General features: G+C 46.1%; 1 protein-coding gene across 1 annotated transcript; it reads right to left on the reverse strand.

Annotated features, from left to right (window-relative positions):
• Positions 1-1,331: 1,331 nt before the first annotated feature.
• Cct7 (chaperonin containing TCP1 subunit 7) lies at positions 1,332-21,095 on the reverse strand. The gene is made up of 12 exons (XM_052722047.1): positions 20,757-21,095; positions 11,853-12,006; positions 10,889-10,995; positions 8,499-8,624; positions 6,687-6,739; positions 6,070-6,241; positions 5,229-5,393; positions 3,899-4,087; positions 3,331-3,428; positions 2,842-2,974; positions 1,987-2,193; positions 1,332-1,659 (listed from the first exon to the last, which is right to left on the reverse strand). Exons 1-12 carry the CDS (start codon positions 20,760-20,762, stop codon positions 1,438-1,440), a joined length of 1,632 nt encoding a protein of 543 aa, XP_052578007.1. The 5' UTR covers positions 20,763-21,095; the 3' UTR covers positions 1,332-1,437.
• Between the last annotated feature and the right edge of the window lie 28 nt (positions 21,096-21,123).

The following is a 21,123-nucleotide window of genomic DNA, read 5'->3' on the forward strand; positions in this document are numbered from 1 at the left end:
GAAGTCCAGTCAATGGGGCAAATGAAGGAAGAATTTAGTTACCCTCTTTAGGGCAGCAGACAATGCTAGAGAAAGGCCTGTGACTGCCTCCTGATGCCTCCTTTGCTGTCCAAATATACAAAGCTTCCATTCCAGGGTTCCAAGGTAAACCCAGATAGGCAGAACAAAAGCAGTAAGGACTGTCCATCCCACAGCAGCTTAGTCCCACTTCAGGAGGCTCTGGCAGCCAAATCACTTGACCTATGAGAGACTAAACTGCTACCATAGCCTGACCTTAATTTCCCCATTTTACATAATGGCCTTCTCATGCTGATTTAATTAATAGCTCCTAACCTGTTTAAATTTAAAAACACACACAAAACAGATGTCTGGCTTAAACTGCATACTGTACAAGTAATCCTTGAGAGCCAGCTGTTCCAACCTGACCACAGGAAGGATGTCTATCACACTCCAGAGTGCACACCTGCCCACAAATCCTATCCTGCTTCAAGACCATCTAACCATGAGTTCAGAGCTCAAATTCTCTAATCACATCCCAGTTCCAGGAAGCAAGAACTTCAATTATTCAACATAACCCCTTCAGCTCTAATAGTCACTGGCTACAGCTCTAGCTTAGGGCAGTTAGCAGAACTGAGGCACTGGTAGACCCTGCCAGACTTCTGTGCCAATAACCATTATATGCCCCTGGTCACAAGAAGCAGGAGCTGGGATGGTAGCACAAGTCAGTCATTCCAGCTTACTCAGAAGACAAAGCAGGTCAAGCCTAGGTTGGGCAACTTAGTGAAACCTTAACAGTACAAAGACTATCAGCCCAAAGTCAAAATAGGGCCAGGGACACAGCTCAATGGCAAGTGCTTGCTTAGCAAACCACATGAGGCCCTGGGTTCAATCCAGAGTACCAGTTTAAACAAAAGGGACTCTCAAGGTGACTGAGCAAAAGAAAACAGGTATTTTCTCCAAGACCTTATGAAGTTACCAGAGTCCAGAGATTATGTGATGCCCTGACACTCTCCCAAGAGCCCTCACTTACAATATTTTAAGAGGAAACATGCCTAAGCTCAGAGAACATGAATGTGGAACATAATCTACCTACTGTGATGGAAGAGATGCTGTGTGTGCAGTGTCTGAGCTAGAAGGACTGAAGATAATGAATGACATCAGGAGAAAAGGAAGCCACTATACATCGCCAGCTACTGCTCAGAACTGCAACTGCACTGAGACTTGTAGACAAGGGCCACAGCAGAGCTCACTGCAGAATCATTTACTTCTACTGCAGCAAGTATACACACAGCTCATTCTGAGAGGCAGCACGATGGTTTTGAGAAAAACTCTGACCAAATAATCTTAAGTTTTATTTAAATAACCTCCAGTGAGAACACAGCAGACTAATCAACCATTTCCTCACCACCAATTCACCTCATCAGGGTGGTGTGCCTCTCAATGGAGGCGGCCTTGGCCTCGACCCCGACCAGCTGCTGGGGGAGCATCCACAGTGGAGCGGGGGTTCTTGATAGTCTCATCCACGGATACAATAAGGCATGCAGCCTCAGACGCTGCTGTCAGGGCATTGATGCGCACCATGGCCGGCTCCCACACGAAGGCCTGGAAGTTGTCGGCGATGTCCTCATTGTTGATGTCCACCCCATACCACATACCCCCCTGAAAGAGAGGGGAAGCACTTAGGAACTATTTTCACTTCTTCCTGCACACCTGCCAAAGGACTCAATTGCCAGAAATTTTGAATTGATGGCACTTTCCCAAGGGAATCTGAGGGCAATGGCACCCTTCCCCACCTGCCAACACCTGCTTCCAACTTCAGGCATGCTGACCACAAGCACCTAGGCCCTCCCAGGCAACTGCTGTTTCCAGGTGTGCCAGGAGGGAGTTGTCCACTGCGCCTGACAGTGACCATATTCCCAGACACCACATACCTAAGAGCCTACCCTCGCCCGTCTAGTCCCTGGGTCCCAGAGAGCAGAGAACTACCTGTGCATGCCGAGCCCGCAGCTTGTTAAGGATGTTTGTGGCGTCGAAGCCAGCATTGTCACATAGCTGTCGTGGGATAATTTCCAGGGCCTTGGCATATGCCCCGATCAACAGCTGCTGTTTCCCTGGAATGGTCCTTGAGTAATCCCGCAGGTATTTGGAGAGCTCCATCTCAATGGCCCCACCACCAGCCACCACAGAGTCATTCTGCAGAAACCAAATAGCTCCCAATGTAGTGGCCCAGCTCCAGGCTTCAAGCTGGGTCACACAGCAAATCCTCCAGCCCAGAAAGCGCCCAAAACATGAATACTGGCTTGTTCTGTCCCTTCCCCAAACCCCAGATGCCCAGACACAGCCAGCATCCAGCACATCCCAACTTCAATCATAGAAACTGAAAGGTCACTGTCAAGGCCAACCATAGCTTGGGCGTGGTGACGTCAGGAGGACAGCTGAATAGATCAGCCCCAGTTTGTTAACTAGTTTTGGCCTTTAAAACATCATGGCCTATGCCAGTCAGTGGTGGTGGCTCATGCCTTTAATCCCAGCACTCAGGAGGCAGAGGCCAACCTGGTCTACAGATCGAGTTTCAGGATAGCGAGGGCTACAAAGAAACCCTGTCTCAGAAAAAAAAAAAAAAAAAAAAAAAAAAGCCAAATAAAAAAACAAGCTAAACCAAACCAACCAACCAACCAAAACCAGCATGGCCTATATATGAGGCTGAAATTATTTCTCCATGATTTGTAGGGGGAAATCAAAGCCCAACATGCCACCTAGGAAGGACAGGTTATATGAACTCTTAAGATTTTACCAGCTTTAGTTAGGGGACTGTACAGGAAAGAGGCATCATCCCAGTACCTTGATGGCCCTCCTCACGATCATGATAGCATCATGCAGGGACCGCTCTGTCTCTTCCATAAACTGCTCAGCCCCACCACGGAGGATGATGGTACATGTCTTGGCCTTAGGGCAGCCAGTGAAGAAATTGTACCTATGTCCAGGATGTAATGGTGCACACATGAATTGCTGCCACCTTGCTGCCTGATCTCCCTGCCAAGCCCTCCCAAGAGGGAGCAGTGCTTGTTCACTCAGGCTGTCAATCCTAACCTTGAAAGTATTTTTTGAGGCGGACTGGGGTGGTACCACTAGAGCTTGTGGAATCAGATCTAAGATCCAACTAGAACTACTTCCCTTCTGTAACACTATAACTGAGCTCTTTATCCACCCCTCCACCCAATAGCACCTTGAAAAGGGAACAGTACAAGCCACACACCACACCCAGAACTTGACAAAAAAAGGGGTTGGGCAGACCCAAGCAGTTCTTGGGTGCTGAGCCCATAGGCTCACCTCTCGCCTCCAATTTGGGTTTCTTCAAACACCTGGCAGTGGCCCAGCACATCTGAATTCAGAGAATTCACACTGGTCTGGATTGAGCCTCCACAGGCCTGGGGAGCAAGGAAAACATCAATGAGGCCAACTGGCCTCCTGACACCCACTCATAAGCCAGTTTCCATGCTGAATCTGCCACAGAATCTTAAGAGCTCAACATTTATCCTGACCTCTAGATGATCCCTACTACCACTCAAAAAGATGAAATCAAAACAGAACCAAACACATAAAAGGCAAAAGGGCCTAGTTCAAAGGAGAGAGATCTGATGTCTACTGCTCTGGGTTCAGCAACTCTACTCAGGAGCAGATACCGAGAGGGAAAGCCCTCACTGGAAGCAATACCCACTGAGCCTGACCCAGTGACCACAGTGCTGCTGTGTAGCACCTACTTGCTGACCTGTCTTGGTCAGTGAATTCAAAGCAGTTTCTATTACCGGGTATAGGCAGTCTATTCTATTACATCAGGGACAGAGGAAACAATCCAGGGCCAGGAAGGACAAGCAGCAGCCTATGAAGTTTTGCTTACCATCATTGTCCTCTTCAGATCCTCCTCTGGCACGCGGCCAGCACAGAACATGTCCCTATCAGCAAAGTACTGGGTGGCCACATCCCCAATGGGGAGTTTGGACAAGATGACTTTGGCTCCAGACTCATGGATCTTCTCTAATTTGTCGTAGAGAATGTTCCACTCAGCATCAACAATTGCCTGGTAATCCTAGAGACCCCCCAAAAGATGAGGGTGTTTGAGGATGAAAGTTGGTGTATATACAGACAGGCTAAGGCTAACCCAACTCCTTCCCCCACAGAAAACATGCCGACTTATCTGGGAATTAGAGGGGCCAATAGTCAAAACACATGAGGACCATTAAAAGCAACCACTTAACACTTTCAAACACAAACAAACATACAGAGTAACTTCAAGGAGGGAGCTTTGCCTAGGGATTTCCCAATACGATCTCTCCCACCACAAAGGCCATTCTGTGCTGGAAAACACTGCTACCTAGAGGCAGCCTTGGGAACCACAATGGGAGGAACACAGTTCATGAGACTAGAAAGGAAGGAGACCTGTCCAGTCCAAAAGAATCACAATAGAGGCAATTTTGTCATCCCAGCTACTCAGGACTGAGGTAGGAAGATTATAAATTCAAGGCCAGCCCGAAAAACTTAACAACACTTGTCTCAAAATAAAAATTTACAATTGTCAGGCAAGCCTGGGGTAGTGGTGCACACCTTTAATCCTAGCACTAGTGAGGCAGAGGCAGGCAGGTATCTGTGAGGCCAACCTGATCTACATAGCAAGTTCCAGGACAAACAGAGCTACATAATGAGACCCTGTCTCAAAAAAAGGGGAGGGCACTGGGAATGGTGGTGGTGTACACCTTTAATCCCAGCACTTGAGAGGCAGAGGCAGGACCTCTGTGTTTGGGGCTAGCCTGGTAGTCTACAGAGCAAGTTCCAGGACAGCCAGGGCTGCACAGAAAAACACTGTCTTAAAATACAAAAGTTAAAAAGGGGCTAGGGACTGGGGGTGTAGCTCGGCAGTAAAGCTCTACTTAATGCATGTCAGCCTTACTATGGATAAGAGAATAAACAAAACAAAATTTCAGTCAAGTTGGAGGGCTCATCCCCCTAAGAGGCAGAGCACAGCTGCTCAATAGGTTTTCATATTCAAACCACCTCAGGCAGAAGTCCAGGAAAACAAAGTAGTGGGCTGAGTGTGCAGACACGGGCACGGACAGAAGATCAAGTGCCTACAGGAACCTGAGAAACTGAGGTGGCCCTTAGCAACCTAGAGATTGGAGGCCCTCACCCAGAAAGTTGCCGGCCTCCTCACCCCTGCGAAGGGAGGGGCCTACCTCTACTGTGTGGACTCTGATTTCAGCATTATCTTTCTCTGCTTTCAGCTCGAGCTCAACATTTAAGAGGGCGATCTTGGGGTTCTTATACTTCTTGGGCTGCATTTCAAACCCAGCATAAGAGAAAGTCTTCTTGAATGCGACACCAGCCACCAGCTGAGACTCCTGGTTAAGACAGATAGCTCAATGGTTTGGTTACAGCCAGAAATTCAATCAATCTATGAACCCAGAAGAGTAAACCCCACCCTCCACTACTGTGATAGTCTTATCCATCATCATCACAAAATTTGGGACAAACCCATCTTTTAAACTTTAAGTGACATAGAACGTACTTTAGTTGCCCCTTTAAGGTGAGATAGCATTCAATTTGAACAGAGACAAGCATGGTAAAAGCTATCTACCTGGTTGACCTCTACAGCTGGCTATGCACAGCACTTCCAACAAAGGAGCAGATGGGTAGGGGAAAGGCAGACACCTCACCCTCAAGTCTCCTTATTGCCTGAACACATGAAGTATACACAGTGGAGCCTGGATGCTTCCTTAGTAGCTGTCACTGTGGCTCTTCACCCATCAACCCCTCCAGTTACTGCCAACAAAGGAACAGTCTGTGGACTGCCGACTACCTCTAGGATTTCTCTTTGGAGAATTCACAAGTAATTTATCTGAGCCAATCTCTATACACCCTGACACTAACACAGAGAACAGGATTCTCAAGTGGCATAGGTCCATGCTCCCATCCTGATGATAAGCAAACAGATTCTTGCATTCTCCCTGCATCTATACTGTGAACTCTGCTCCCAGTCAAGCTGTCTGATGTCTAGGGAGGCCACAACAGGCTCACCTCTAGGGCTCCACCCTGCACTTTCTTGATGCCAATCATTTTAAGCTGCAGCAACTCATCAAGCATCATCACAGCATCAACCACCATCTTGGCGAAGAAGACCTTCTGCTGAGAGATCAGCTTGGAGCTCAGGGCTGTCATTGCACACTTCTCCAGCATCTTCCTCTGTTCTCTGTAGCACAGGGCAGAACTGACATTGAGCTTCTTCCCTGATTCTACTACAGCATGGGAGTGGTGCACTGCATACAATACTCTATACATATTAACCATTAGTGTGACAGAAAACTACATTTGACAAAAGCAGTATCAACCCATCAATTAAACCAAAATCTACCTTAGCAGCTATACATACCACCCCATTACTTTCCCTTTAACCCAAAACTCACCACCCACCCCTCTCCACCTGTCACCTTTTCTATCGTTAGGGTAGATTATCAGCAACAGACAGCAGATGCAATCACCCCCACCCCACCCACCCCAGTGCCAGCTCTTTCATGCTGCATAGCCAAGGGTCTGACAAAAACTCAAGAGCCTCTTGCCCAGAGACTGCAACATGCTTACATACCCAATTTGGCCACAAGATAGCAAGGCTCTGACAAAGCCCACTGGAAACTTACACTTTATCTTGCTTCTTCACAGTCACAGCAATCTCTCTGATCTTGTCAACAGCCTGCCAAGAACACAAGTTGAGTGGGTCTCATGCTAAACACAGAACGGTGCAGTGGACCCAACAGTGCCAAGATCCTAAGCATATCTCCTGGGCCTGGAGCTGCCCAGAGAATGGAAAGCTCTGCCACCTGAGTGTCTGAAGAATCACCAGGCACTTCCAGGCCTTGGCTCTGGGACTGCCAACAACAGGAGGACAATGCAGGTGAAGCAGACAGGTTGCTAGGTTAGGCCAAGCCCCTGGCTTACAAGTGGACAACTTCTAGCACTTTATATCTATGCAAGTCATAAATAATATATAAACCAGCATTTTAAACCAGCAAATCCCCTCCAAAGTATTCCTTACATATGACCTGATTTCAGTGTCAGCACTGGGAACACAGCAAAGGAGAAAGTAAGGCCTACAGGGATTAAGTGACATGTCACAAGTCACATGATGGGAGACTGAACTGTAGGTAGAGTTTTCCTGCCTGGCCCACAGTCAGGGCAAATCTCTCTCACCTGCCAGTCCCACAGCCGTCAGACCCGACCAAGTAAACACAGAGACTTGTATTGGTTTCAAACTGTATGGCCATGGCAGGCTTCTTGCTAACTGTTCTTTCAGCTTAAATTAATCCATTTTTATAAATCTATACCTTGCCACATGGCTCGTGGCTTACCGGCATCTTCACATGCTGTTTCTCATCGTGGCGGCTGGCAGTGTCTCTCTGACTCAGCCTTCCACTTCCCAGCTTTATTCTCCTCCTTGTCCCGCCTACACTTCCTGCCTAGCCAATGGCCAATCAGTGTTTTAATTATTGACTAATCAGCAACACATTTGACATACAGAACATCCCACAGCACTGAACAGTCAAAACCAAGCTATCATAAGGTACCTGATAAAAAACAAAATTGAGGCCGGGCAGTGGTGGCGCACGCCTTTAATCCCAGCACTCGGGAGACAGAGCCAGGCGGATCTCTGTGAGTTCGAGGCCAGCCTGGACTACCAAGTGAGTTCCAGGAAAAGGCGCAAAACTACAGAGAAACCCTGTCTCGAAAAACCAAACCAAAACAAAACAAAATAAAATTGTACCATCTCGAAAAACTAAAACAAAACAATGTACACATGGAAACCGTCACGAGCCAGCTGTAGCAGCATATACTACCTGCAATCCTGCACTCAGGTGGAGGTGGGAGGATCAAGCAAATTCAAGGCCAGCTTAGGCTATATCAGATTATCTCAAAAAAGAAAAAAGAAAAAAGAAATTGGCTGTCTAGTGCCAAATGATCAGCCCTGAAAATATACAAGTGACATTATATATTATATGGCCTCAACAGGTTCTATTTAGGAATACACATATTCAGTAACAAGAGGCCATGAACTGGAAGGCGAGTGATGAGTGCATGAGAAGGTTTGAAGGGAGGAATGGGAAGGGAGAAATGCTGTAAGTAAAATACAATCTGAAAAATGAAAAATAAAAAAATTGAAAAAAGTAAAAGAAAAACAAAGGTTGCATTTAGTAGACATACTAAGATGTCCCTATTTTGTACACTCTAAATAATTAAAAACAGCTCTCACCTATAAAGAGCCTACGTCTACAAAATAAGTCTACCAGTCTTAATCTATCTCATCAAACAGCTACTGAAGGGTAGAATGGAAAGATGGCTGGAAATGCCCGTGTAGCTCTGCTCTGTGCAGTTCCTTCACACCCAGGAAAGGCATTATCCTAACAGAAATGTGAGGGGCCCAGGTTCTAAATCGAGTGAGCCGATGCAGTCCATACCAGCTGGGTGGCTGTGCGGAAAGCTCGGATGATGATCTGAGGGTGCAAACCTTCCTCCACGTAGGGCTTCACCTGCTTCAGAAACTCGGCAGCCAGCAGGGTCACTGAGGTGGTGCCATCACCAACCTGGAAGACATGTTTTCTGCTATTCAGGGAATGAAGCTCTGAAAATTATTTTTAGGCAACTTAGCAATTCAAAGTGGACACTTTAAATTGGGTGTCAAACTTTTTCCAAAAACCCACATATTTTGCAACAAAAATGGAAAGGTTAGAGTGTCCAGGGAATCAGCCTTTCTCAGATGGCTTTGAAGTACAAAGTTAATTCCCTAGACAGCACCATTCTCCAGAGAGCCCAGGACAGTCCACTCTCAGGATACGAACCTGGCACAGGAGTCAGCAGAAACGTTACTGTGTTAGTTAAGCATTACTAGTGCTGTGATGAGACCCCAAAGGAACGGGGAAGGAAAGAGCCTATTTGGCTTATACTTCCACATCACAGTTCATCATCAAAGGAAGTCTGGATGGGACCACAAGCAGGCCAGGGACCTGGAGAGAAGAGCTAAAGCAGAAGCCACGGAGGAGTGATGCTTGCTGGTTTGCTCCTCATGGCTTGCTCAGCCTGCTTTCTTATAGAATCCAGGACCACCTGCTCAAGGGTAGTATCATCCACAATGGGCTGGGTCCTCCCCCATCAATCACTAATTAAGAAAATGCCTATAGGCCTGCTTACAGCCTGATCTTATTGAGGCTCCCTCCTTCTCCAATGATTCTAGCTTGTGTCAAGTGACATAAAACTAGCCAGTGCACTTTACTATATACAAAGTTAGTAAGAAATACAGCATATGACAAATAACTACAGTACCAAGAATAAATAAATAAACATTCCTTAAAAATGTTTTTATTTTAAGTCAAGTGGCAGCAGCACATGCCTTTAATCCCAGCACCTGGGAGGCAGAGGCAGGCAGATCTCTGTGAGTTTTGAGGCCAGGCCGGTCTACAGAGCTAAGTCCAGGACAGGCAGGGATACATAGAGAAATCCTGTCTCAAAAAACCATAAATAAATAAATAATTTAAAAAATGTTTAAATTATATACATACACAGTTGAGCACATAAGTGCAGGTGCCCACAAAGACCAGAGGTGTCAAATTCTCTGAAACTAGAATCAGGTAGTTGTGAGGCAGAAGTAAACTAACTCCTAGAACTGGCCAAAACGCTTCAAACACTATTTAGAAGAGCAGTTTTCCAGTCTGCTAATCTTCCTCAGTTTTTCTGCGCTGCAGTCTAGTATTTATGTATATGGGTGTTTGTCTGTCTGTCTGTGTACCACCTGTATGCCTAGTATCACAGAGGCCAGAAGAGGGTGTCAAATGCTCTGGACGACTTAGAGGCAGTTGTTAACCACCATGAGTGCTGAGAACTGAATCTGGGTCTTCTGGAAGAACAACCAGTGTTCTTAACTGCTGAACCATCCATCTCTCCAGCCCCCTAAACTGTATTTTTAATGAGAGAAAAAGTAAGATCATTTACAAAAACTGGCTGACTTCTCCTTGGGAATGAATTCCTTTTTCACTCACTTATGTTCCCTATGTAAAATAAGGAATACTCAATAGGAAGGGGAACACTCTGGAGAAGGAATGAAGCTGCTAGATGTCTGACAAGAAGCATGCATTATTTCCTTGCTGAAGATAATTAACAAACCCATCAAGACCCACCTCAACATCCCTATTCTGCAGCACTCCGAAGTACAAAGCCTGCTCTGCACAATTACTACCCAGACTTTAGCATCAAAACTGACGTTTACAAAGACAGACTGGTGCTTGACAGTGACATGGACACTTGAAACTGGTTGGAAGGATAAATTATGTGTACTTGACACACACAGCAGGATGGAAACCTTTGTGTCTCCAATCCCATTTTATAAAGTGGTAAGCAGTGAATAACATGAATAACCGCTCACAGGCCCAGTCTAAATTAGAGCACTTAGACTCAGTCTCCAGAACTGAGACCTGAAGACAGCTGCCATCCACAATGGATTAATGGATAGGAAATAGTACATCCAGAATTATAGCTTTAAAGGTTATTAATCAGAGACTGGGTGTGGTGCCACATGCTGCATGGGAGGCAGAGGCAGGAGGATCTCTGTGAGTTCAAGGCCAGCCTGGTCTACATAGCCAGCTATAGGATAGCCAAAACTATTTCAAAAAACAAAAACAATAATAATTTTTTAAAAATTTTTAAATTAAAACTATTTTTATATGTAAAACAGTTAGACAAGTAAAATTTTAGACCTAAAAAAAAAAAAAAAGATCTTCAGTGAAAAGAGTGAGGCACTGAAGGAGAGACACTGTGCTCTAGCCTCCACTTAAGTTTCTATGACTGACTTTCCTACCTCAGCGTCTTGGGATTTGGCAATGTCCACCAAGGTCTTTGCTGCAGGATGGACGACATCGAGGAGTTTCAGAATTGTGGCCCCATCATTAGAAATTGTTGCCTTGCCTTAAGAGAGAAAACAGTAGTTAAAACCTCCTTTCTTAATCCTGTTTACAGACCTGGACTCCACATACACTTTTTCTTGGGATTGGGTCACAAGCTTTTAAATACTATGGGCTCTTGATTTTCTTGAGTCCAGGTTAACTGAACACAGAGTAATGTTTTAAATAGCCAAGCATGCAGCGTGCAAGTCATCTTTGGAGGCTAAAGCAGAACATCCAGTTTGAGGCTAGCCTGGGCTATACTGTCTCAAAAATAAGAGTAACCCCTAAAATACTTTGAAGACATCTGACATTCTAGTATCTCACAACAATACAACATAGCTTAAAGGGCAATTTTTCCTTCTGTGTTAGCAACATGTTACAGTGAGGGGGACCCCAGAGAAAACCAGCTTCTTAAAAATAAATACTTACATAAGTTAAAAAAAGAGATTTCCCGTTTTAATTATGTATATATGAGTACATGTACATGTGCATGCATGCAGGTGCCCTCAGAAGCCAGAGACAGCATCAGAACTCCAAGGATTGGACTTTCAGAGACAGTTAGGAGCTGCCTGACATAGGTGCTAGGAACTGGTCACCCGAAAGAGCAGCAAGCTCTCCTAACCACTGACACATCTTTCTCTCTAGCCCCCAGTTCTATTTATGTCTCTGGGCCACACTTTCCTAGAAGGCAATAGACTCCTGAGCCCAGGTTCTCCCACAGATCCCCACAGGGTTCTACATTCAAGGCCGTGCATACAGCTTCACAGATCCTTTGGAGATCCTACAAGCAATGGGATTTCTGATGGCAACTGTAAGCCCCAAATACCCCCTAGGCACCTCTACTCCTTCACAAAGCCCCGAGGAACCATGAAGACTTACCTCGACCATCCACAATAAGCTTGTCCATGCCACGGGGACCCAGTGTGGTTCTTACAGCCTCAGCAACCACCTGGCAGGCACTGATGTTACTCACAAGCTGAGGGATGCCTTGGGAGCTATCAGTCCCTTCTTTCAACAGGATAACTGGTGTGGGCTGGAGAAGAGAGCAAATGACTGCTTTTAATCATCACCTCCTACTTGAGACTCACAGAACAGTGGGCAGTGAAGGTGGTCCCAATTCCACCATGGCAGAGTTATCTGCACCCTTTTAAAGCACAGTCCCGTTACCCAGACTGACTCCCCAACCACGCCTACCTCTAGAGGTACTGCTGATGTTGAAATTTAAACAATAAATTATGCTTTCTGGTGTCCACATGATCCAGTATGGCCCTTTCAACTTTTGACATTTTGTCCTGTGCTTCATAACGGGGTCACAGCACACAGCACAAAAAGAGCAGTTCCAGCTTTTCATATACCTTCCCCCCCCCCCCCCCCCCCCCCCGCCCCCGGCCAATAAAATACACACTGGTTTGTGTTAGAGAAGCAGAGGATAACTGGTATGGAAACTGAGACACTGTCCTGGAGATGACCAGAAAGGAAGCTTTACCAGAGACCACAGCTTGAGTATAGCAAGACAAAAAGCATGTTTATCTTACCTTAAAGTGACATACTGATATCACACAGCAATGCTGTCACCTCTCATACCCATTCCAAAATGCTTCTAAGTAACTCAGTAATTTTTGCCTTTCTCTTTAGCATTGGCCCAGAAGGGTTAACATCCCTGCATGGGCTTTCTGTGCACAACCACTCTAGAAACTATGAGAAGGTAGGAATGCTGCTTGTTCAAAAGGCCTACTTGGAGACTGTACTGCTTAGTTCTTTGTTAACACAAGCCAGGATCATCTGGGAAGAGAAATAGCAATTGAGAAAATGCCACCATCAGACTGACCTATGGAAATGTCTATGGGGCATTTTCTTAATTAATGATGGATGTGGGAGGGCCCAGGCCCCTAGGAGTAGTGCTACCCCTGGGCAGGTGGTCCTGGTTGTTTTAAGGAAGCAGGCTGAGCAAGCCATGAGGAACAAGACAGTCTGCAATGTTCCTCCACATCCCTGCTTCAGGCTCTGTTCTGCCATCCCTTTATATAGACTGTAAGCTGGAAGATGAAATACGCCCTGTCCCCCCAAGTTGTTCTCATCATTGTGGTGGTTTGAATGAGAATGGCCTCCATGGGCTCATGTTTGAATGCTCTGTCTCAGTTAGGAAAACTGTTGGGGAACAACTAGGTGTGTCACTGGCTTTCAGGTTTCAAAAGTCCAGATCAGGTCCAGTGTCTCTCCCCCTGCCTGCTGCCTGTGGATCAGGATGTAGCTCTCAGCTACTTCTCCAGTGCCATGCCTGCCTGCCACTATGCTCCTCACCATGATAATCATGGACTCACCCTCTGAAACTGTAAGCAAACTCCCAATTAAATGCTTTCTTCTATAGGTTGCCTTGGTATGGTGTCTTTTCACAACAATAGAACAGTAACGAAGGCAGTCATGCTGTTTAATCACAGCAACGGAAACCTAACCAGGATAGGATCTTTCCTCCAGTGTCCAGGAAACAGCATGGACAATGAAATAGCTGGCAAACCAGAGCTCCCTACAGCTACACCTGAGCCTTCAGAAACAAGTGGTGAGCCAGGCCATCTTCTCAGTACTAGACTAACTCTGCATGTCAAACAGAAGTAATTAGGAGGAACACCATCTCAGCACATTCACAGCTCTTTGTTAGTAGCTACAGCTGAAATTTACTTTTTACTTTACAGTGCAATAAAAATGCCATTGTCTCCTTGCTCACTTCAGATACTGTCCCCATCTAAAAATACGGAGTAAAGGAATCATATTCTGTAGTCTAACAATCCATGAGCCTAAGTCCACTGTACTGAGAAACTTCTGGAAGAGGTAGAGCCTGTGGAGCAAAATGGCGCTGTCCACCTTACTGCTTCAGGAAACGTACTGTTTTCGTGGCTGCTGGCCCCTGCTGGGCTCCAGAGTTGCTCTTCAACACGGTCAAGTTCTATGACAGGAGCCAGCCAATGCTAAACCTAACTGGCTGAGAGTTGGGCTGACCTTGGGCACCATGGTTTTCCTGTGGGTTTTATCTCATCAAACAACATAATGTAGATGTTTTGGAGTATAAAAGAAATGGACTGGAATAAACTTTGGAAAGGTTAATATAGTCTGCTTCATATGATGATCATGGTCATTCCTCTGGATTCACCCATCCGTTGAGTTGTGGATATGAGGAAAAAAGTTGTATGTGAATGTGTATCAGTTAAGTTAACATCTGCATTTTACATTATTGAACAAATAAAAATACTAATGTTCTTTAAAAAAAAAAGTTTAACTCCTTTGGCCAAAATGGCTGAAGGCAAATTAAGAGGATGTGTGGAATAAAGCTGAAGAGTTGGGCAGGAAGTTAATCATATATACTTGAGATCAGCCATGGCAAGCTCAGGCTGTATTCCTACTTAGAAAGGAAGCTGTAGAAAATCCGTCCACAAGAACTACACACTGTGAATCACCTTAAGCCACTCCAGAAAATGACAGCAGGTAAGATACAACATGCAGATGTATAAAAGGGATCTGAAGTATGGCTCATGAATGAATGAGGGGTAGTTTAACACAACACCCACTACATTTTTTAAAAGAATATTTGCCAGGTAGTGATGGCATACACCTTTAATCTCAGCACTGCAGAGGCAGAGGCAGGTGGATCTCTGTGAGTTTGAGGCCAGCCTGGTCTGCAGAGCTAGTTCCAGAACAGCCAGGGCTACAGAGAAACCCTGTCTCGGAAAAAGAAAAAAAAAAAGAGTATTTGTTGCAGGACATAGTGGTGCACACATGTAAGCCCACTAATGAGCTAAGCTGAGGCAGTATGATCATTCCATGTTCTAGGCCTGCCTGGGCTACATAATGAGATCCTATCTCAAAACACAAACAAAACCCCAAATAACTCACAGAGCAAAGAAACAACACTAAAAGTTGAAAGTGGGAACTGAAGAGATGGCCGAGCAATTAGGAGTACACACTGCTCTTACAGAGGACCTGAGTTTGGATCCCAGCACCCACATCTGATGGCTCACAACCACCTGTCATTGAAGTTGCAAGGCCGACGCCTCTGGCCTCTACGGGCATTGACACTTACATGTACATACCCACATACAACACAACATATATACATAATTAAAAGTAAATCCTTACAAGGGATGTTTGCAGCAGTAGACCAAAAAGCCAAAAAAGCATGGAGTACATTTCAAGGAGCCCTCAGAACAAATAACACCATCCAAGACTGCTATATACAGCAAAGCTGTCTTCTAACATTGAAGGAGAAAAAGGAGCATTTCAAGATAGCACATGACCACCAGCACTAGAAAAGGTACTCAGAGAACTACAATACAAGAGGAAACCAGTTTCCTAATTTGAGTCTTTCTACCAACACATGCCATTTTCTGTTTTGGTCATTTTATCCTTGGTTTCTCCCATAAAGCTCCATTTTAGTGTCATCAGAAGTATTTGCATGTATTTCCACATGGCTGTTCAGATGTGGTAAGGCTGTTTATTGACTATCACTGGAGATTGGACCCAACCACCGACAGAGCGGACCCGCTTGCTCACTTTTTAAATAGTTTGGGAAGGTGATGAAATGACATTAAGAACTATAGCCTGTGCACAGAAGGCAAAACTGCATTCCTGTCTCAGTTAGGGTTACTACAGCTGGGATAAAACACCACGAACAAAACCAAGTTGTGGAAGAAAGAGTCTATTTGGCCTATGCTTCCACATCACTATTCATCACTGAAGGAAGTCAGGACAGGAACTCAAAACAGGGCAGGAACCTAGAGGCAGGAGCTGATGCAGAGGCCATGGGGAAATGAGCTTACTGGTTTATTCAGCCTGCTTTCTTACAGAATCCAAGACCACCAGCCCAGGGATGGCACCACCCACAATTGACTGGTCTCTCCTACATCAATCATGAAGAAAATGCTCTACAAGCTTGCCTACAGTCCACTCTTAGGGAGATATTTTCTCACTTGGGGTTCCCTCCTCTCAAATGACTCTAGCTTGTGTCAAGTTGATTGATATAAAACTAGCCATGACAATTGTGAATGATAACTGCATATCAAAGAACTCTAAGCTAGCAAGGGCAAAACCTCAGCAGAGCTGCAAGTGGGCAATAAAGGTTCCACCAAGTCAGGCCAAGTGTGAAGGGCATCATGAAAGATGCCTTTGTACATAGGCAGCTGAGAGAGAATGTAGCAGACACCCCTGGGGGCCTAGATAAGTTTCCAGGCAAAAGATTTTATGTCTACCAATTGGCTCAGGGTAGTGCCCAGAATGGGAAACTAAAGCAAAAGGGAAGAGGGGCACTGGTCCATGGAGGGGCACACATACTTTGTACCAAGAGCTATAGGAATTCACTGGACTAACACATGCTCAGACTGAGTGCTCCAAGTCCACTACAATCACTGCCATGAGGCAGTGGTAGCTACCTTTGCTGAGAATTACACAGAACAGACCCTGCTCCAGCTCCAAGTCCCCAACACACCTATGGCGAGTCAACTCACTCCACCTCTCCTGATCGCTGTAATTATCTGCTGCATGCAGCCAGAGACCCCACTGTCTGAGAGTACTACAGTTAGGGGCTTCAGAGGGTGCTGTCCAAGTTTCCGCAATCACGTAGATTCCCTGCTGGATGTCCCCCTGTGTGAGCAGTATGTGGGCTGGACATAGATAAGGCTTCTGAAGTGGGAGGGGCAGCGGCAGAAACTGAGCTTTCTCTGCACCAAGAACTCACTTTTCATAGCACCTCATCTCCTGAATGGAACCTTAGATCTTAATGTACCTTGCTAAGTGCAGACCTCCTTTCTTTCCTCTCTGGCTCATTTTCCTCTCTTCTGTTACTGAATCATGTGGCTGTCATCCCAGGGGGCCCCATTCTATGCAGGCACTGTAGTGGGGGCTGTGCTGTCTCCACCCTGCCTCTCAACTCCAGTGGGTGTTAGGTCTGGAAATGACCTTGGTCAGAGTCTCTGCTCCCAACTTTCTTTTTTCTTTCTTATAAAGGCTACAGAACTAGACCTTTTTAAACATAATTTTTGAGGAAACATAGAATACTAGTCAACTTTTTGTTAGGTTATTTCATAAACATTTTTTTTGAACCACGCTGCTTACTTGTCAAAATCCTCTGTGAGCAGCACAGGCACACATGCTACAGGTCAATGGCAAGACATGCAACAGCATGAGCTCCACCTGAGAACTAATCAGAAACGTGTCTTGCTGCATCCCAGACCCAAGGAAACGGCCTGAATTTCAGAAAGATCAAGTGGATTTACATGTACCCTCAAGCTTGAAAACACTACATACAGTTCATATGTGCAAAACCAAAAGGCCTACAATTGAGTCTCAGCTGATAAATGGTGCACATTTACCAGATTTCAGACAATGTGAAATAAAGCATGGTTTCGGCCCAACATGACTGACAGGAACCTGGGATCCAACAAGCACAGTTGTTGAAAAAAAATTGCTTGGGGCTGGGGAAATGGCTCAGCAATTAAAAGTACTGGTTGCTCTTCCAGAAGACTGGGGTTTGACTTGCAGCACCCACAAGACAGCTCATAACTACCTGTAACCCTCCTAGGCACCAGGCACGCAAGTGATACACTCTCCTGCATGCAGGCAAAACTCCTATACAATTGAAAGAAAATTTTTAAAAAAGGAATTGTTCGCCGGGCGGTGGTGGCGCACGCCTTTAATCCCAGCACTCGGGAGGCAGAGCCAGGTGGATCTCTGTGAGTTCGAGGCCAGCCTGGTCTCCAAAGCGAGTACCAGGAAAGGCGCAAAGCTACACAGAGAAACCCTGTCTCGAAAAAAACCAAAAAAAAAAAAAAAAAAAAAAAAAAAGGAATTGTTCAAGCAAGGTATTAGCAGTCCACTGAGATGCACCCAGTATCACACTATAGCCTATCTTGGTTAGAGAGCCACTGTATTTAGTGAATTAAGACTGGTATCAGCCGGGCGGTGGTGGCGCACGCCTTTAATCCTAGCACTCGGGAGGCAGAGGCAGGAGGATCTCTGTGAGTTCGAGGCCAGCCTGGTCTACAAAGTGAGTTCCAGGAAAGGCGCAAAACTACAGAGAAACCCTGTCTCGAAAAACCAAAAAAAAAAAAAAAAAAAAAGACTGGTATCAGGGTGCTGGCCTCAAAATTGTATGCACAAGTCACAGAACCTACAAGATAGCTATAAGCCAATAAAAACCCTTTTTTTTTTCTTTCTTTTATCTCCCCCTGTCAGGGTTTCTCTGTGTAGCCCTCACTGTCCTGGATCTCACTCTGTAGACCAGGCTGGCCTTAAACACACAGAGAGAGATCTGTCTGCCTCTGCCTCCTGAGTGCTGGGATTAAAGGATTGCACTACCACTGCCTGGTTCAAAGTAAAACGACCAGCTGTAGGCAAGCAGACACTCAAATGAAAGAAATAGTAAAAGTAGTAATAAATAAAGTTGTATTGGTCTAAGTAAAGGTATCAAGAGTGAAATGTAAGAATAGATTTGAGGCTGGAGAGATGGCTCAGCAGTTAAGAGGCCTTCCTGCTCTCCCTGAGGACAGGGAATTTGATTCCCAATACCACAACCATCTGTAACTCCAGCTCCAAGAGTGAATCCAATGCTCTCTTCTGGCCTCCACAGGTACCTACATGAATGTATACACACACATGTCCACATGAGTGAATACACACACACAAAAAAATCTAAAAAAACAAAACCAAAAACAAAAAAACGACAACAAAAAACGCCCACCAAAAGATAAATACTTTAAAGAATATACATCAAGCCACTAAAACTAGTTATGTATAAGAGGAAGAGTTCCAGAATAGCTAGAGATACACCAAGAAACTCTCAAAAAACCAAAAGGGGGGCGGGGACACAAAAGGGTTTATTTTAGCTTACAAATCCAGGTTACAGTCTGCTACTTGGTGGGTGTGGGGGTGTGGTGTCATGTAACCTGAAGGTCAAGATCAGAGAAAAATCAATGTATGCATGCTGTTCACTTGCTAGTGCTCACCTAGCTTTCTTCTCTTATACAGTCCAGAACTCCACGCTCAGGGAATGGTGCCACCCATAGTGGGCTGGGTCTTCCCATATCAATTAAAGCAACCCAAACAATTAATTCCCCACAGACCAACCTAATCTAGACAATCCCCCATTGACACTTTCTTTCCAGGTGATTCTGAGTTGTGTCAAGCTGACAAAACTCATCACCACGGTGGGCTACACACTGACTTCCAGACAAGCCTTGAGCTACAAAGGAAGACAAGCTTGCTATTGAAAATAAATAAAAGTCTCAGGGGCTGGAGAGATGGCTCAGCGGTTACGAGCACTGGCTGCTCTTCCAGAGGTCCTCAGTTCAATTCCCAGCAACCACATCCATAATAGGCTCTGATGCCCTGTTCTAGTGTGCAGGCATTCGTGGACAGAGCACTCCTATCTAAAAATATACATAAATAAATAAAATTTGGAAAGGGGAGGAAAATCTCAGGCTATAGTTAAGTGGTAAGACAATCAAATGAGGCCTTAGGTTCAATTTCCAGTACCCGAAAAAATAAAAGCCATTACCGTTAGACCTGATGATCTATAAAAGACCAGACAACCTGAGACCAGTCTGTTAACAGCATGGTGGACTCACATTTTAAGAAAGGAGATAACCAGAAGGCAAACAAGCCAAGTGGATAGGGCAAGAATAATCAATTCAGGTAAAACCCAAATGTAGTGGTCTGTGCCTTTTGACAAAAGGTTTGCTATTTTTGGGGGGGCTGAGTGGGCTCGGATCTCAGGGCCTTGGCCATGCTATGCAAATGATATACATTGGGTCACACCTGCAGCCCTGATGTTTTACTGTAGCACACACCTCAGCGCTGGTCCTTGCCAACCAAATCAATTTGAAGAATTAGTAACGTTGAAAATAGACTTTGAAAAGGGACGGTGCTAGGGGAATATGGACACGCTTCTGTAAGGGTTCCTTCTACTGAGTAGGAGCTGCAATCACAAAGCATTTTTATTTGGTAACAGGGAGAAGGCCATACAGGTCATCAGTCAGTGTGGACTGTGGAGACCAGAAGCTGCAAAGGGCAAAGGATTGACACCAAAAAGCAAAAATTAATGCGTGAACTGGTGCCAAGTGCACAGGAATCTGAAGTTGACGTTGCTCTCATTAACAACTGAGGTTTATCATACACAGGGAAGGTCTGATGAAGGACCGCTACAGGCAGACCTTTAAGAGACTCCTGCCTAAGGCAGTCTGGTCTTCCCATCCCTGTTGCTGTGTACCTCAACTGCTGCCCCTACGCAGCATGAAGCTGGGCCTGTACATTCAGGAGACATTAAGAATGCACCCGCTGAACGACTGAGCAAACAAACGGTTCCAACAGGAATGAAGGAGTCTGTTTTCCCCGCATGCGGCAGCCGGGCTGAGTATATGCGGGAACGCAAGCGACCACAGTGCCATGCAGGGCGCCACTCGGCCCAACCCAAAGATCCTCCCGCTGCCTCTGAGCACTCTAGAAGCTCGGCCTCTACTTCTGCACCTCCCAGGGCAGCGAAGCATACTCCCAACCCGCACTCGGTTCCGAAAACCCAAGTCTCCAGTACGGGGAAGGGGGCTGAAACGGCCCTGAATCACCGTGGGACCCGTCGTCTCCGGGCCCGGTGGAGCCGCGAGCCCCATTCGGCTCTCGTCAACCGCTCCAGTTCCGGGCCGCGGCCGCCCACAGGCAAGGGGTGGGAGCCGGCCTCTGCAGACTCCCGGCAAGGCGGGGGCCCTACGGCCGCGGATGGCAACGGATACGCAAGGAGCCACTCACCATCATCTTGGAAGCGGCTTCAGGGGCCCGCAACTCGTCTGTTCTCGGCCTCGGAACCGCCCACCCAAGCCCACAATGCTCCGCGCCGGAGGAATCCTCAGACGCTTCTGGCTAGATGTAGGCCCGGGAGAGGAAGGAGACGGACCACTTCCGCCACTCTATGGTTAGCTACAATCGAGGTGGCCGGCTAGAGAAGTCGGAGGCCCAGGGACGCTCTAGGAGCTCGTGTTTGCTATGGTGGGGTCATCGAGCTCCGACGTGCTTTTGCACTGTGAGGGCGCAGTCGGGTCCCACTTCGGCCCGCGTCCCTGGATACCATGGTAGACAAGCGATGAAATGTCAACACTGAACGCCGGTTGTGGGAAGC

The sequence above is a fragment of the Peromyscus californicus genome, unplaced genomic scaffold (genome assembly GCF_007827085.1).
Source record: "Peromyscus californicus insignis strain IS unplaced genomic scaffold, ASM782708v3 Scaffold_6__1_contigs__length_162567912, whole genome shotgun sequence".
In the NCBI taxonomy this organism is placed as follows: Eukaryota; Metazoa; Chordata; class Mammalia; order Rodentia; family Cricetidae; genus Peromyscus; species Peromyscus californicus.